General features: G+C 41.1%; 1 protein-coding gene across 1 annotated transcript in view; it reads right to left on the bottom strand.

Annotated features, from left to right (window-relative positions):
- The window catches only part of MALRD1 (MAM and LDL receptor class A domain containing 1), a 438,222-nt gene that overhangs the window by 103,159 nt on the left and 318,890 nt on the right, over nucleotides 1–16,173 (bottom strand). Inside the window, exons 32-33 of the mRNA XM_089776725.1 lie at nucleotides 14,130–14,291; nucleotides 7,442–7,596 (exon numbers count right to left, since the gene is read on the bottom strand). Of these exons, the coding sequence (XP_089632851.1) occupies nucleotides 7,442–7,596; nucleotides 14,130–14,291 (317 nt within the window). The remainder of the gene's footprint in view (nucleotides 1–7,441; nucleotides 7,597–14,129; nucleotides 14,292–16,173) is intronic.

The raw sequence follows: 16,173 nt of genomic DNA, 5'->3' as shown, positions 1-16,173 counted from the left end.
CCTTATTTGCAATGTAGGGTATTATTCTCTCAGAGGTAAGTGGTTCCAATATGAGTCTAGTGTGTGAGGTAGACAACTGCCAGATTGCAATTCTGCATTTTTTGCCAGAGCCTCCCACCACAACAAGAACCAAAAGTGCACTGCTGTTCAAGAGCTAGATGCAATCTAAGGGTATGTCTAGACTACAGGCTTTTGTCAACAGAAGCTTTGTCAACAGTATCTGTCTACAGAGAGCATCTAGACTACATCTAGTTCTGTCGACAAAGCAAGCCACTTTGTCGACATGACAGTGTAGACGCAAAGGACAGTGTAGATGCAATAACGCCTTCTGTCGACAGAACTCTGTTGACAAAAGGCGTTATTCCCCATAGAATGAGATTTACAGCCGTCAACAAAACTGCTGAGTTCTGTCAACATAATGTTGACAGAACTCAGCGGCAGTGTAGACGCAGGTATAATTTTGATGACAAAAGTCCACTTTTGTAGACAAAATCCTGTAGTCTAGACACACCCTAAGTCATAATGCTCAGTGTATATAGACAGCAGAAGGATGGGGTGGGTATGTGGTCCCTATATAGGGATACATGGAGTACAAACACTGCTTAAGACAAATGTTGACAGAGTTGTTAGCTTCTTGAGGGGAGAAGTGAGGAGAGGACAGAGCAATACTCCTCCCTTTTCATATCACTAGCTGAGATGGACTCATACAAGTAGGAGCACAGATAGTACACAGTAAAGGAGAGTCACTTTGGTCCATGTTTCCCAGAGCCCTAGGAGAAATTATGCTTGCACAGTGCTCAGCAACTCAAGGGACTCCAGCCCTTGTACACACTGTGAAGTGTACCATAAAGGCACACTAGCCCTGGGTCTGCAGCTGATTATTTAACAGATGCAGGGGATGAATAGGGATCAGGCTGCAACCGCTATAAAGCTGGATAGTCAAAGTATTGTTCCTAACTACCATGTTTGGGAAGAGTCAGCTTGTCACTGTGCTTTTGAGCAGTTAATTGTAATAATTTAATTATTGAAAACGTTTCTGTTTTGCTTCATTAAAGTAAGAAACAAACCACATGTCTGGCACTAAATAGTCAGCATCACATGTGTTTATCTTCCACTCTATGCTGACATTATTTCTAGGTGGTTGTGTAAAAATGCCCATCCCACCAAAATAATCATGAACAATACACCAAGTGACTCAAGGGACAGCATGGATTTGTAAAGAACAAATCGTGTCAAACCAATCTGATAGCTTTCTTTAATAGGATAACGAGTCTTGTGGATAAGGGAGAAGCAGTGGATGTGGTATACCTAGACTTTAATAAGGCATTTGATACGGTCTTGCATGATATTCTTATCAATAAACTAGGTAAATACAACTTAGATGGGGCTACTGTAAGATGGGTGCATAACTGGCTGGATAACCGTACTCAGCAAGTAATTATTAATGGTTCACAATCCTGCTGGAAAGGCATATCCGCAGGGGTCTGTTTTGGGACCGTCTCTGTTCAATATCTTCATCAACGATTTAAATATTGGTATAGAAAGCACGCTTGTTAAGTTTGCAGATGATACCAAACTGGGAGGGGTTGCAACTAATCTGCAGGATAGTGTCATAATTCAAAATGACCTGGACAAATTGGAGAAATGATCTGAGATAAATAGGATGAAGTTTAATAAAGACAAATGCAAAGTGCTCCACTTAGGAAGGAACAATCCGTTTCATACATACAGTATGGGAAGCGACTATCTGGGAAGGAGTATGGCAGAAAGGGATTTAGAGCTTATAGTGGACCACAAGTTGAATATGAGTCAGCAGTGTGATGCTGTTGCAAAGAAAGCAAACATGATTCTGGGATGCATTAACAGGTGTGTTGTGAGCAAGATACGAGAAGTCATTCTTCCACTCTACTTTGCCCTGGTTAGGCCTCAGTTGGAGTACTGTGTTCAGTTCTGGGCACCGCATTTCAAGAAAGATGTGGAGAAATTGGAGAAGGTCCAGAGAAGAGCAACAAGAATGATTAAAGGTCTAGAGAACATGACCTATGAGGGAAGGCTGAATGAATTAGGTTTGTTTAGTTTAGAAAAGAGAAGACTGAGGGGGAACATGATAGCAGTTTTCAGATATCTAAAAGAGTGTCATAAGGAGGAGGGAGAAAACTTGTTCATCTTGGCCTCTGAGGATAGAACAAAAAACAATGGGCTTAAACTGCAGCAAGGGAGGTTTAGGTTGGACATTAGGAAAAAGTTCCTAACTGTGAGGGTAGTCAAACACTGGAATAAATTGCCCAGGGAGGTTGTGGAATCTCCATCTGTGGAGATATTTAAGAGTAGGTTAGATAAATGTCTATCAGGGATGGTCCTGCCATGAGGGCAGGGGACTGGACTCGATGACCTCTCGAGGTCTCTTCCAGTCCTAGTATTCTATGATTCTATGAAGTGAGAGAAGTCAAGTTCGTGTTGCTTTTATTGCAAAATGTTACTTATGAAGAGTTTGAAACTGAAGTTCTCCATAGTGTTTTTTAAAGAGTCTATCATATGTAGATCTGCGAGGAGAATGTGTCTGTGAGGCTCTGATTTGTGATTTTTAGTTCTTTTGCAAGGTGCATTTGCACCTATTTCATATTCATTCTTGTGGAGGAACTGGATTCTTCAGTAAGTCCCATTTCTTTGTTTTACAATTTTGATTCAGTTCTAATTCTCTGATGCATTCACAGCCCGGTAGTAGTTTGCTAATTCTTTTTTTTAACAACTGTCAATTTTGGGGAGAGGGCACATACTTTTGAAAGTCAAGGGAATGAAAATGGCTATTCTTTCTTTAGTGGACAGTTGTTGCAGTACACAAGGCTCTTCCAAGCCTTCTTGCTGGCTTTTAATTTTTTAAAACATAAGAAATTATCGTACTTCATTGATCTACTTGATTAAGAGTGGTCATGATGGAAGGAAAACACTCCTGTATTCCAACTGGAAGGCTAAAAATGTGACTTTTTATATATCTGAGAGCCTGGCTGTGCTGTAGCAAGAAGTGTGCTCTCAAATATCTATGAACTCATTTTATAATCTCCCATTATTCCCACTGTATGTGCTATAGGGAAGACACCTGTTGACTTTGATAGAGAATGATGACATGTCATTTTTGTACCACACTCTTGCAAGTTCATATCTTCAGACTACCAATGTCTTTTGTTCTACAGGTTGAACCTCTCTAGTCCTGCACCCTCGGGATCCAACTGGTTCTGAATCAGAGAATTTGCTGATCCATGGGAGGACAAATGGCAATCTAGACGTGGATCTGTCGAAAAATAAACGCTTTTTCAAAAGATCCTGTAAACCTCTGATGCATTCACTGCCCGGTAGTAGTTTACTAATTCTTTATTCACTGACTGTCAGTTTTGGGGAGGGGGGACACACACCTCAGGTTTACAGAATCTTTCGAAAAAGGGTTTATTTTTTTGACAAATCTGCATCTAGACTGACTTTTTTTTTCAAAAAACTCTATTTCGAAAAAAAGCAGCAGCCATGTTTATGCTACTGAAGCATGGGATATTTAAATCCCTGCTTCATTAGCAATTTCGACTTGCCTAATCTACATCTCTCTGGCAACAGAGAAGTGTAGTCTAGACACAGGCTTTGAGAGGTGGGACCACTCACACCCCTATATACAAAGGATCAAGAACTGCAGAAATTGGTATATTATTATATTTGGGGTTCACAGTAGAAATCAGTTTCAGGTTCTTCCTTATTTCTCTGAATATAAACAGAACACCTGATTAGCTAATGTAAGCAGATTAACTAGTTAAACAAAATTTCACTTTTTACTTTGTACCACCATACACTACAACACTGAAAATGAATTGTAAAAAATTGTTATCCAATGCTTCTTTTTATTTTTTAATAATAATAGTAATGCAAAACCCATTAGTCATTTTTTAGTGAAATTGACCTGTCCAGTACAAGAATTTACTGCATTCTAGTTCATAGCAACCTCTGTAAATATTAACTGCCTGAACAAGCCAAAAAGTTGAAATATTGGAACTATATTGTCAGACAAAGAATTAATTTAGTTTTAGCTTTCCCTGGTATGACAATGTGTGGAAGAAAAGCTGCAGAGGAAGAATGCAGAATGGTGAAGCTGTAGTAGCAATCTGAACTCCTTTCCATCAAGTAGACTCATATGAGGCACAAAGGATTGAAGAAAAACTCTTTAAAGAGAAGCTAGTTACTTTATGAAATATTGTGCTTAATATTTTGGTTCCTTCAAAGCTCTCTCCTGCTATGCATAAAACATGGGTAAATAGTGATCCAAATCTGCAAAGAAATGCATTCTGTCTTTTGGAAGCCCCCTGTACACCTCATTTTACAAGGAATAAGAGGGCTTCTGAAAAGGGGGGCATTTCTGACATTTGGCCCCATGTAGACGGGCCAAATATCAGAAAATCCTCTTCTGGAAAAAAAAACGGAAGAAGATATGCAAATGCAAGTCCAATTTGCATACCTTCTTCAACCCCCCCCCCCCCAACACACTGTAGCCATATCCTATGTCTCCAACATATTGCCTCTCTGAACTACAGTACCTGTCTTTTAAATTTGTCTTTCTGGAGTATCCCCATGCCTTGAGTCACTTTGAGCTCCCATCTCTGGCCTATATCCTATCTAAGACAGTCTGATCAGAACAGAACATCTCAGGTGGGGGATTAATACCATTGACTCTCATAATGGCATTATATTCTATCTCATTTTGCAGATATCCTAACATGGTGTGCTTCTTCTTCCTTTTTTTTTTTTTTAACTCCACTACAAACTGAACAAAGGTTTCACTGAGCTGTTCACAGTAATTGTCTGATTTTTTCCCAAAGTGATTAGAGTTAATATCCTTTGCCTCTTAAAAAAATTGCTTGCTGCTGAAACAGATCATCTATTGGATGGCACAAAGGAAGGACACATTCAAGGATATACTGTTTTCAGTTTGCAACTTTTTCCAGAGAAAGAAAATGTATGTGTAATTTCATAGGTCTTTTATGAATTTTACTGTTACATGCACCCATATGAAAAGGAGATAAAGCATAGAAACTTACCCCTCTACAGGAGTAAGAGTTCATGTTTATGGTGGCTTAAAAGTTTAATTAATGTATTCTAATAAATAATCAGAGAAATGCAGGTTTTATGTGGCCAACTGCTACCTGACTCATAGGTCATACATTTAGAAATAGAGATTACTTCTAAATAGTCAGTAATGCTTTTGTGACATTACAGACATTCTCTATGGAAGTAAAAGTAAAGTCTGGGGCCTGCTGAGAGGAGACAAGTAATTAAACCAACCCCAACCTAAAAATGTAAAATCAAAATACTTCAATAAAGATTCAGAAGTAAAAATTATTTGCCTTCTACTTGAATGTAATCAGAATACTCACAAAGCACAGAAATCACTGACCTTTCCCTACAACTGTTTTCTCAATTAACTTTACCAAGCAAAGCATAAAGGAGTGTGTGTATGTGGTAAAGCAAGAATGAGGCATTTGATGATGGAAAGCAGAAGTTTAAAAAGTTGTATTCAAAATTACAGAACTGTAACATTTTTGTGTAAGAATTTCTTAGAAGTTCAAGCTGAATATCTGAAACTAGTACCCATGAAGACTGTATAGCTTTGAGAAATGTTCTTGTTTGACACTTTCTATAAATGGTCAGTTTAATGCACTGATTTTTAATTTCTGCTTCTATTAATTGGATATTACATAGTATACTGGGGGCTTAATATTTACTTTTTGGTAGTGCCTAGAAAACCCAATTGAAATCAGAGCCCCAATGCCTATACATTGTAAATAAACATAGTGAGGGATAGTATCCTGCCCTGAAGAGCTAACAATCTAAATAAGACAGACAAAAGATGGGAAAAGGAAGTATTGGTTAAACCTTTCATTCTAGCACCCCCGGGACCTAAGGGTGCCAAATCAGAGAATTTGCCAAACCACAGGAGGTCAGTATTGTAGTGAGTGGGTCTCTATTATTATTTTGATGACAAGGCAAAGAAACAGAACAATGCTTGCAGTGCTACTTAATAATATGACTGTACTGATGCACTGATGCGTAAGTCTATGCCTAGTCAAGGCTTATCAGCTCTCGTAATAACGAAGTCTTAGCGTTGTTACCCAATGTTACTGTATTGTCACAAGGAAATAAGTAGATAAAGCAAAAAACATGCTTACAGTTAGCAGCATTACCAATGTTTCCACTGCTTGCTGGCCTCTGAGAAAAAATGTAGGGGTAAATTAGAGCTAAAAAACAGCACTCATCATTGAGAGCCAGGCCTGACAGCTATGAGCAAACTTTACGAGACAGCAGGAAAGTTGGCCATACCCACAACAAGTGGACATTTGTGTAAGAAAAATCATGCTGGACCCCAGATATTGCTAGACCAGAGAGTGCTGGATTAGAAAGGTTCAACCTGTAGTATAATGCCTATTCAACAGAGCTGGAATCAAGACACAGAGATATTAAGGCCCAGATCCTCAAAGATACATTGATTTCAAAGGAAATCAGGAATGCTAATACCTTTAGGCCTCGGTGACTTGTTAAACAGCAAAGTGATGCAAGAATAAATCAGTATTAGAACAGAGGCTTGCTGCCTCCAGATTCCAAGTCAACATGACCATCTTTCCTGCTTTCTAACCCTTGCTTTTAGAAATCTAAATTAATCTGCACTGATTTTTGTTTGAGTCACCTGTAGCATGATTGACATAATCCCTATTTTCACATTTCCAAACTGACACAGAGATGGGCTACCCCCACCCCAAATCTGTCGTGGGTCAGTTAAAGCATTACTATATATTGTATTTGTTCAGTGAGTTGTATGAAATAAATTGATGACCACAATCGAGTTTATAGACACATCACAGTAAACATTTTTATCAGCAGGTTCTAGAGAAAAGGCAAAAAGTACCATCCCATTACCCTTAGAGACAGGAACATTAGATAGGCTTAAAAAACACTGTCAAGCATTTTCATGAGAGCTTGCACTATTACTCTCCACTTTGTATTTCTTTGATGAGTAAATAGTTTATGTTCAGAGATTTACAATCCATATTTTAAAACAGTTCTTTTAACTGTATATAGTATGTTGCAAGATTATTGTGTTATATGAACTGGAAATAGCAATTATGCTGAGGATGGAGGCATTCAAAGCAGAAAAGGGATGCAGTTCAGTAAGACTGGTTGACTGGATGAGTCTGCAACAGCAAGACTCACACCTGTACTTCTGGGATTTCCAGTGAAATTAGGACTAAGGCAAAGTTGTCAGCACTGGTTTTGTCAATACAGAAAGGTTGGGTAAGGAACTGGCAACCAAGCAGAGATTAAAGAAAGCTAAACATAAATTTTGAGATTTAAACCATTCAAAACACAAGAAACACAAATATTGATATTGGATATTTAGATACATTTCTCTTACCTTTAAGGTTCCTATTCTGGAATCACACAACCAGAACCAGAAACGGACTCCACACACTCCAAGACTGGCTGGGAAGAGCTTTCTAGTAATTATCCTTGCTTTGTCTCCTTCCTGCTGAGCAGATGAGTTGACATACAAAAAATGTTGCCCATTACCTTAAAATGAATAAAAATGCTCTTGAATACTACTTCATACTGAAGAGCATAAGCCATGATAAATAGATAGGTCATTAGTTAAATAACTATATAGTGAGAACACTAGCATATCTTATCAGACCCAAATATGCATGTCTCTATGTACACATAGATCAATGGTCTGATAACATATGTATATATTATAAACACGTATGTATTTTACAATTCCATTAACCCTCCAAAAGCCACTTTTGCTATTCAGCTATCTCCTGGGCCTAGTGCAGGATCTGTTGCAAATGAAAGGTGTTAGTAGAGATGGAGAAGTAGAAACAGACCTGAGTCCACTGGGGACATTCAGGCTAAGTCTACAATGCAGGCTTCTTGCACAAGAGCACATCTATACTGCAAGAGCGCATTGGAAAAGTGATACGCTTTTGCACAAGAGAGCATGTAGATTTCATGGACGCTCTCTCGCAAGAAAGCTCTTTTTGCCATTAACAGAATGGCCACAAAGGTACCTGTGCTTCTTTCGATAGGCTGTTTTTGTGCAAAAAAACCATGTTTCCCATTTACACACACCTTTTTGCACAAGAGCTCTTGGCACAAAGGAGTTATTCCTCATAGAAAGAAGATCTATACCACAAAAACCTCTCTGTTCTGCCGATTCACTGTAAATTGTCTTGCGCAAAAATGCACTTGAGGTGTGGATGCTCTGCGAGATTTTGCACAAAAACTGAACAAAAACTCTGCAGTGTAGACATAGCCTCAGCTATGAAGCCAAACACATCACTAAAAGAACCACCATGTTCTAACATTAGTTTAAGACCATGATTTCTATTTATGAAAGTCATTGTTCTTTTGAAAGGGTTTTTCTAGTACAAGAATTAACAAAAACTCTAAGTTATGTTACTTGTACATTGTTCTTCAGGTAAGCAGGGGAAACCTGAAGATTATTGGACAGTAATGGAATGACTGGCCCCTTAAAATAAAGAAGGTCCAGATCTTCTTGTGCCAGAACAGGTGCTTCCTGTTTGGCCAGTTAAGAGGATGGGCCAGAATGAAGGGTTAAAAAGAGTTAGGGTACTAGCTGAGGAACAGGGAGTTCCCTGGGAGAGGCTGCCAGCATCTTCTGTGAGAGGAGGCAGTAGGAACCTGCTGAGGAGAAAAGGCCTCCAGGAGAAAGCCTTGTAAAGTGGTGCTTAGTTGAAAGAGCCTCGAAGAAATCTTACAGTATGTCCTGAATCAGGAGGGACTGAGAAGGACAAACGGGAAAACTCTCTGAGTGGTCTCAGGAACTGCCCTTGCAGGGTTTTGCCTTTGTTTGTAAAATAAAACTGCCTGGAAAAAAACCTCTGGGTGTGATAGTGGGTCTTTCATGGGCAGGAGACAAGTAACATCTTACATATCCGTAGCTCATTAAGGGCATGTCTATACAACAGGGCAAAAGTTGAATTGAGCTGAACAACTTCAGCTGCTTCAATTTCGTAATTGAAGGCAAAATAGCTTAATTCAGCTTTTGGTGCCATCTCTACAGCAGGAAGCTAAAGGAAGAACATTCTTCCTTTGACCTCCCTTACTCCATGGCTACGTCTACACTGGCATGATTTTCCGAAAATGCTTTTAATGGAAAAGTTTTCTGTTAAAAGCATTGGCAGAAGAGCACGTCTAGATGGGCAGGATGCTTTTGCGCAAAAGCACTTTTTGCAGAAAAGCGTCCGTGGCCAATCTAGACGCGCTTTTCCTCAAAAAAGTCCCAATAGCCATTTTCGCAGTCAGGGCTTTTTTGCAGAAAACACTACTGTGCTGTCTACACTGGCCCTTTTGCGCAAAATGCTTTCGGAAAAAAACTTTTGCCCGAATGGGAGCAGCATAGTATTTCCGGAAAAGCACTGACGATCTTACATGAGATCGTCAGTGCTTTTCCAGAAATTCAAGCAGCCAGTGTAGACAGCTGGCAAGTTTTTCTGCAAAAGCGGAAAAAATTGCCAGTCTAGACACAGCCCTTGTGAAATGAAGGTTACAGAAGCTGGAGTGAGAAGTCCTCCAGCTTGTCATTATTCCAAAAAATGGCTTGCTGTGTAGACATGCTCTTTGTTATTTTGAAATAATGTCAGTTATTCCAAAATAACACTGCTGAGTAGACATGCACTACATGACATAAAATCTTTACCATTAAACCCAGGATGTAGCACTGTAGATTAGCTCCATGGAAAATGGGTAACATGACACATTGTCTGGTTTTAAAAAGGGCCAATTACTTCTGAGTAAACTAACTCTTTTGTCTTTAGACTGGCTTTTTCCTCTTGATAAATCACTCTTAGGGTACATCTAAACTACACCCCTCTGTCACAGAGGGATATAAATTAGACGTATTGAAAGTGCAAATGAAGCTGGAATTTAAATATCCTATGCTTCATTTGCAAAATCGTGTCCATCGCTTTTTTCCGAAATGGGGATTTTCAAAAAAACCGACAGTTTAGACGGGGCATTTTAGACAGAAATGCCCTGTTTCGAAAGATCCTTTACTCCTCATTTTCTCCTCAAGGGATGGACTGGCCCGGCGGGACACTGGGAATTTCCTGGTGGGCTATCCTCCGAAGGGCCGGCCAAAGGGCTGGCCGAAGTCTGCTGGAGGAGGAGGGGGATTGTGACGGGGCGCTGCAATCCCGCACTTTAAATTCCCTGGCACTGCGTGCCGGCTATGTTAGGGCCGAGGAACAGGTGAGAGGGGAGATGCCTGGGTGTGGCGTAATGTCACGGCCTGGGACTTTAAAAGCAATCGGCCCAGAGTTACACTATGCGGCCCAGCTCAAGGCCCGGCACATGGTCTGGAGCCCCAGAAGCAGCTGGGGCCCGATCACAGACTCCAGCCCTGCAAACTGGAAGGCAAAACGTAGGTGGGGAGGGAGGAAAAAATAGGAGGAAGGGGTGGGAGAGGAAGGGGCTTGTGCTGTGGGGAAGAGGGCAGGTCAAGAGAAGAAAGGAGAAGGCACCAAGGGACAGGGTAGAGGAGAGTCAAATGCCAGGGGGCCAAGTAAAGACAATGAGGAAAAGGGCAGGAGGGGAGGTGTCAGTGGGAGGCGGGACAGGATGATGCTGGGAGAGGAGAGGGTAAGGGCATTGGGGGCTGGAGGGGGAGGTGCTGGGATAAGGCTTGAAAGAAGGGGTGGGCATGAGGAAGGTGGCAATGGAGCAAGTCATGTGTGAGGGAACAGGGGCATGAGAGGAACGGAGGGCAGAGCATGGTGAGGGGGCGGGCATCAGGGAAAAAGAGGGCAAAGGGGCAAGGGGTAGTGAGGGAAAGGAGAGGCACCAGGAGGGTGTAGAGGTAAGGGAAGGTGCAGGTGCCAGGAGATTCTGGGGGTGAAGCAGAAGGGCAGACACCTGCAGGGGAGGGAACAGCACCAGAGGAGAGAGGCAGGGCAGGTGTGTAGAGGGAGGTGTTAGGAGAGGGGATGAGGAGGGGTAGCTCACATGATCAGAGTGGGGCTACTGGAGGAGCGGGCACAGGGGGGAGAGAAGGGCTGGTGGAGGGGGAGCAGGTTTCAGGAGGGCTGAGGGCAGTGAGAAGGGCAGGAGTCCGAGTCAGAACAGCAGAGGACGGTTAGGGGTTGGGGGGCAGCAGGCACCAGGGGAGCTGATGGAGCAAGGGAGGAGACATGGCAGCACAGGGAAAAGTTAGAGGTTTATAAGATATTTATTAATAACTTGGGTGCCACAGTGGCACATCCAAACAAGCCATATGAACTCAGTACTGGTGCACAACACAAAATTCATTCTGCTCATGGGAGGAAACTCTTAGGCTATGTCTACACTAGCGGGTTCTTGTGCAACAATGGCCTTTCTTGCACAAGAATCTGCAGAGTGTCCGCACTGCCCGCTAGCTCTTGTGCAAGATTTACAGTATGTCATGGCAAGAGAGGGTTTCTTGCGCAAGAGCAACGCTCTTTTCTAACAGGTATAAGCTCACTTGTGCAGGAGCTCTTGCGCAAGAGGGCAGTGTGGACGCGTGGCAGCGGTTTCTTGCACAAGAAAGCCGTATGGCTAAAATGGCCATCAGAGCTTTCTTGCGCAAGAGAGCATCCTCACTGCCATGGATACTCTTGCACAAAAACACATCTCGCACATGGCAGTGTGGACTCTCCCTTGTGCAAGACGTCTTGCACAAGAACCGTTGCGCAAGATGTTCTTGCGCAAGAAGCTGTCAGCGTAGACATAGCCTCCGAGGGAACACTTCCCCCAGCCTCTTCACCCCCAAGTTAATGTCACACACATTGGGTTAATGCAATTGCAGGATATTTGCATGGGGAGGGGGGGCTGATGGGGGCCAAACTAATCCCTATTGGTAGAAGGATGGTGGGAAAAGTCCTTTTACTTCTGGTCATGTGTCCATCTTGCCCCGAAAGTGTTACCTCCAGAGGCCTGGCTAATTGGAGTCGGGGGTGTGGCTAACAGGGGTCGGGGTATGGCTAATGGTGGTCAAAGGGTAAATTTAAAAAAAAAATTTGATGTGAAAAAGTGGGCTGTTTTCAACCCATTTCCCAGGCCTATTTTGATTGCCAGTCTGCCCCTGCATGCCCTTACTCTCTTTAGTAAAAGAGAGTTTTGGCATTGATATATTGGTAAGATTTGATCCCAGGAGCTAATGACAAACTATAATGGTAAAAAGGTGTCAATAATTGCTATCACCTTATTCCAAACATTTCACTTCCATACAAAAATTCATTTTAAAATACAGTGGTCACCACAGAAAAGCCAGCATTGTCACCAGCTATCACACAATAGCATCCGATATGCTGGAATAGACTCTATTCTCCAGACTAGCGTTGCTCACGAGAGCCCTTTAAATAGAAACAGATGAAAGGGATTGTGCCTCTCTGGCAACACACTAGAGGCACCAGGAGCTGCAAGCCCTTTCAGCTGTTTCTATTTAAAGGGCTCTCATGTTCCCTGTGGCTACTAGGCAACATGTTGCCTAACAGGTGCGGGGAAGGCACCAGCCCTTTAAAGAGAAGTACTTAAAAGGGCTCACAGCTCCCCATGCCTCTAGCACAATTCTAGGGAGCCAGAGACGTGAGCCATTTCAACTCTTCCTATTTAAAGGGCTTGCACCTTCCCTGAGGCTGCTATGCAGGGCGTGGGGAAAGATGTGACCCTTTAAATAGAAGCAGTTAAAAGGGCTTGTGCCCTTCTCCTGCTCTGAGGTAATGCACTAGGAGGTGGGGCCTGGAACTGCCTCATGGGCCAGATCAAAGCCCTACGTGTGCCAGATGAGACCTTTTAAGAGGCTTTTGCCCACCCCTGATGTAGTGCCATAAATCCAGGGTCAGTACCCCATCATGCATGGTCCAAAAGACCACAAAGAGCTCATCTTAGATTATGACAAAATGAAATGGGTGGATGAGGCATAAACAGGGAAAAGAGAAAGACAAGATATCAGTAAAGTAGGTGAGTACAATAGCAGAGGTCTCAGCTCACTACCTACCCGGCCATTTTGTTCATTTAAGAAGAGGGTTTGCTGTTTCAAACACAATCCATTCTGAGTTTTGAAAGCCAAATTTCAGAATAATTTTTGTTTGTAACCATGTTAATTAGATGCTGTGGAAGATCAATTTCTATAGAAGTGTGTTTACAGCTTCATTACACAGAAAATACAAAATAAGCCATTTAGGTCAATGGCATTATTCTGAATTCATGTCAGTTCAATTGAAAGAAGAACCTGGCCGAATATGAAAAATGCACCAGAATTACAACAAAATGATGACACTTAGTCAGAAATGTATAAGGCAGTATCTATAGAAAAGTCCAACAGAGAAGGAGCTATGGTTGTCACTAATTATTCTCTTTTTGGTATCTAAATCTTTTGTAGGTCTAAATGAGTAGATTTAAAAATATTGCTTTAATTAATAAGAGTTTTCTAGATGCTTCCACATGGAAAGTAGGTTTATTTTATCCACTATGTCTGTTAATAAGTTTGTTTCTTACCAACGGTCATGACTAATAAGTATCCTTACATTTGATTTAGAAGCTCATTGTCTAGAGATGACTAAACAAATGCATCAAACCTTAAGAGAGTATCAGGAACGATATCATCAAGGTCACTTTGAAAAGAGCAATCTGTAAAATTACACTGTTGCTGACTCAACCAATGATTAAAATGGCAGATAACAGGCCTCTTTTAGGCAGTTTATTTTTAATTGCATTCAGACACCACCAGTGGTTACTATGACTGCGTAAGATTCAATACATTCATCTGGCCCACTTTAGCACAGCCATTTATGATGTCTTCCCCCCCCCCCCATTGTTCCTTACCTGAAAAGAACGGAACATTTTTATCGGCATTTTCCAATTAGCTACACAGAAGTATGGAGTGAAAACCACTATCTTCTGGCACAATACATTGAATTGATCTCATGTCAACTAAGCAGGCCTGCTGTGTACAGTGGGACTAATTCTGCAGAATATTCAATTTTCTCTGTGGATGGCTTGATGATTTTCAGAACTAAGAGTGACAATTTTTTTGTCCCAAACTGATGTGAGGAACTTAATATTACCTGGTGTATGGTCATCACCAGGACCACTTTGCCCTGTGACTACCTTGCTGCCAATACTCCAGTCAAAATCATCAGCAGATTCTTGAGTTAATCCACATGCAATAGTCCAATCTTGGTCTCCTGCTTCAAAATTACAGCTTCCAGGGACACTGGTATATGGGCCTGAAAATTCAATAAAAAGTAAATTCATTCTTAATATATAGTATCCATATATATTCTATTGGTATATTTAAAATATGATGATAAAAATACCTCACGTAGCGACAGCAAGGATTCTGTTAAACTAACCAAATATAATAACATAAAAATGGCCATACTGGGTCAAACAAAGGTCCATCTAGCCCAGTATGCTGTCTGCCAACAGCGGCCAATACCAGATGCCCCAGAGGCAAATTTACATATGTTGAGCAGAGAACTTTACTTACTGTACATTTCCACATTTTGGTGTACATATATTGCATATCTTGATATAATGCCGGCCCAAGAGACAAAGTGGTCTCTTTATTAGAGATATATAATATTCATTCTGATTATGCCTTCCACCCTTTGGATCTATTTAATGTCACTGGTGTATGGCTATGGGCAATGCTGAGGACATTAGGGAGATATGACTGAGTATGGGGCTGTTTGCACTCAGTGGAGTGGAGGAGATAGCTAAAGGAAATGCAAAAACTGGATTGCGCTCCTATGCTCAAGGTTTCACATGCCCATATACAGGCATTTCTGCATGATGGCCTATGAACTTAGCTTTATAAGTGAAAAATAGCTTTATATTTTGGTGGTATAGATAGTGGATTAGGATTCAGGAGTTCTGTGTTTAATGTCCAACTATACCACACACTTCCTGTGTCATCTAGGGCAAGGGACTTGGGGCCACTTCAAATTTGCTTGAAGTCAATAGGAATCTTTCCATTGATTTTAATGGGCTTTGGTGCAGGACTTTAACTCTCTGTGCTCCATTCACCATTAGTAATGGAATTAATATGACTCCCTTTCTCCCAACTTTGGTCCTTCTTGTCTATCTGTAAGTATTTTGTGGTAGGGACTGCCTCTTAGCATGTGTTTGTACAACACTTAACACTGCGGTGATTGAATCATCTGGATACTATCATGATACCAATAATGTTCGTTTATTAATTTTTTAAGCAAAGATGCATTTCGTTAGAAATTGCACCTACCCTCTTCTCTCGGTAGTGTAGCAATTACATAATTTTGGAACTAAGGTGTATATGGTCTCATATTGAGCTACCATTGCCTCCTTTGATAGTGTTCCTTTAAATCAGCTAGCTCTAGATATTTAGAATTTAATTCAATATATTTTAGGTGATATGTCAACACAATGTTTTTCTTTAGATGTTTTACAGTGAGAGATAAAACAAGATGTTTTCAATAATTTCTTCTTTTCAAATCTGTGGAAATGGTTCATATGACTCAAAGATAGATTGATGTTCAAGTCACAACTGTGTAGAGGACAATTCTGTATCCCTTTTGACAATTCACCAGAAGCACAATACATCCCCTAATCAGAGAGGCTATCTGGTAGTTTTGACTCTGGTTGCACCGGAGTAAAGAACGAATGCACAGATCCATCCTAGAGTTCATTACATTGGGAAAAACTGATTGATTGATTGATTGATTGATTGATTGATTGATGAAAGACACACATATCTTCTCACTATTTTAGTATTTGCCTTCTTACTTTTTCCCCAAAAGGGATGCTATTTTCAACACTACTTGTCATCTATTTCAGAATTAGCACCAAGATGCAAAAAGCAAGAACAATGTAATATTGTTGTTATGGCAACAGATACTAATGTCATTAATGTTACAAGTAACTGATGTATAAAAGCTCAGGGTGAAACTCTCATTATATCCACTCATTGAGGATAAGCCAACCTTGGTTTGGGCAGGCAAACCTCTTCTGATGATCCTTTGGACTTCAAAGCAGCTAAAGAACAGGATGTTGAGAGCCTAGGCTCATCTTTCAAAGCCAAATGGTCCCACATGAGCAGCTATATACACACGGGGTTCACAGGAGAAAAGC

Source organism: Pelodiscus sinensis, chromosome 2, assembly GCF_052426305.1.
Source record: "Pelodiscus sinensis isolate ZL-2025 chromosome 2, ASM5242630v1, whole genome shotgun sequence".
NCBI classification, from domain to species: Eukaryota; Metazoa; Chordata; order Testudines; family Trionychidae; genus Pelodiscus; species Pelodiscus sinensis.
The sequence above is the reverse complement of the archived record's forward strand: the minus strand, read 5'-3'. Positions and strand labels throughout refer to the sequence as shown.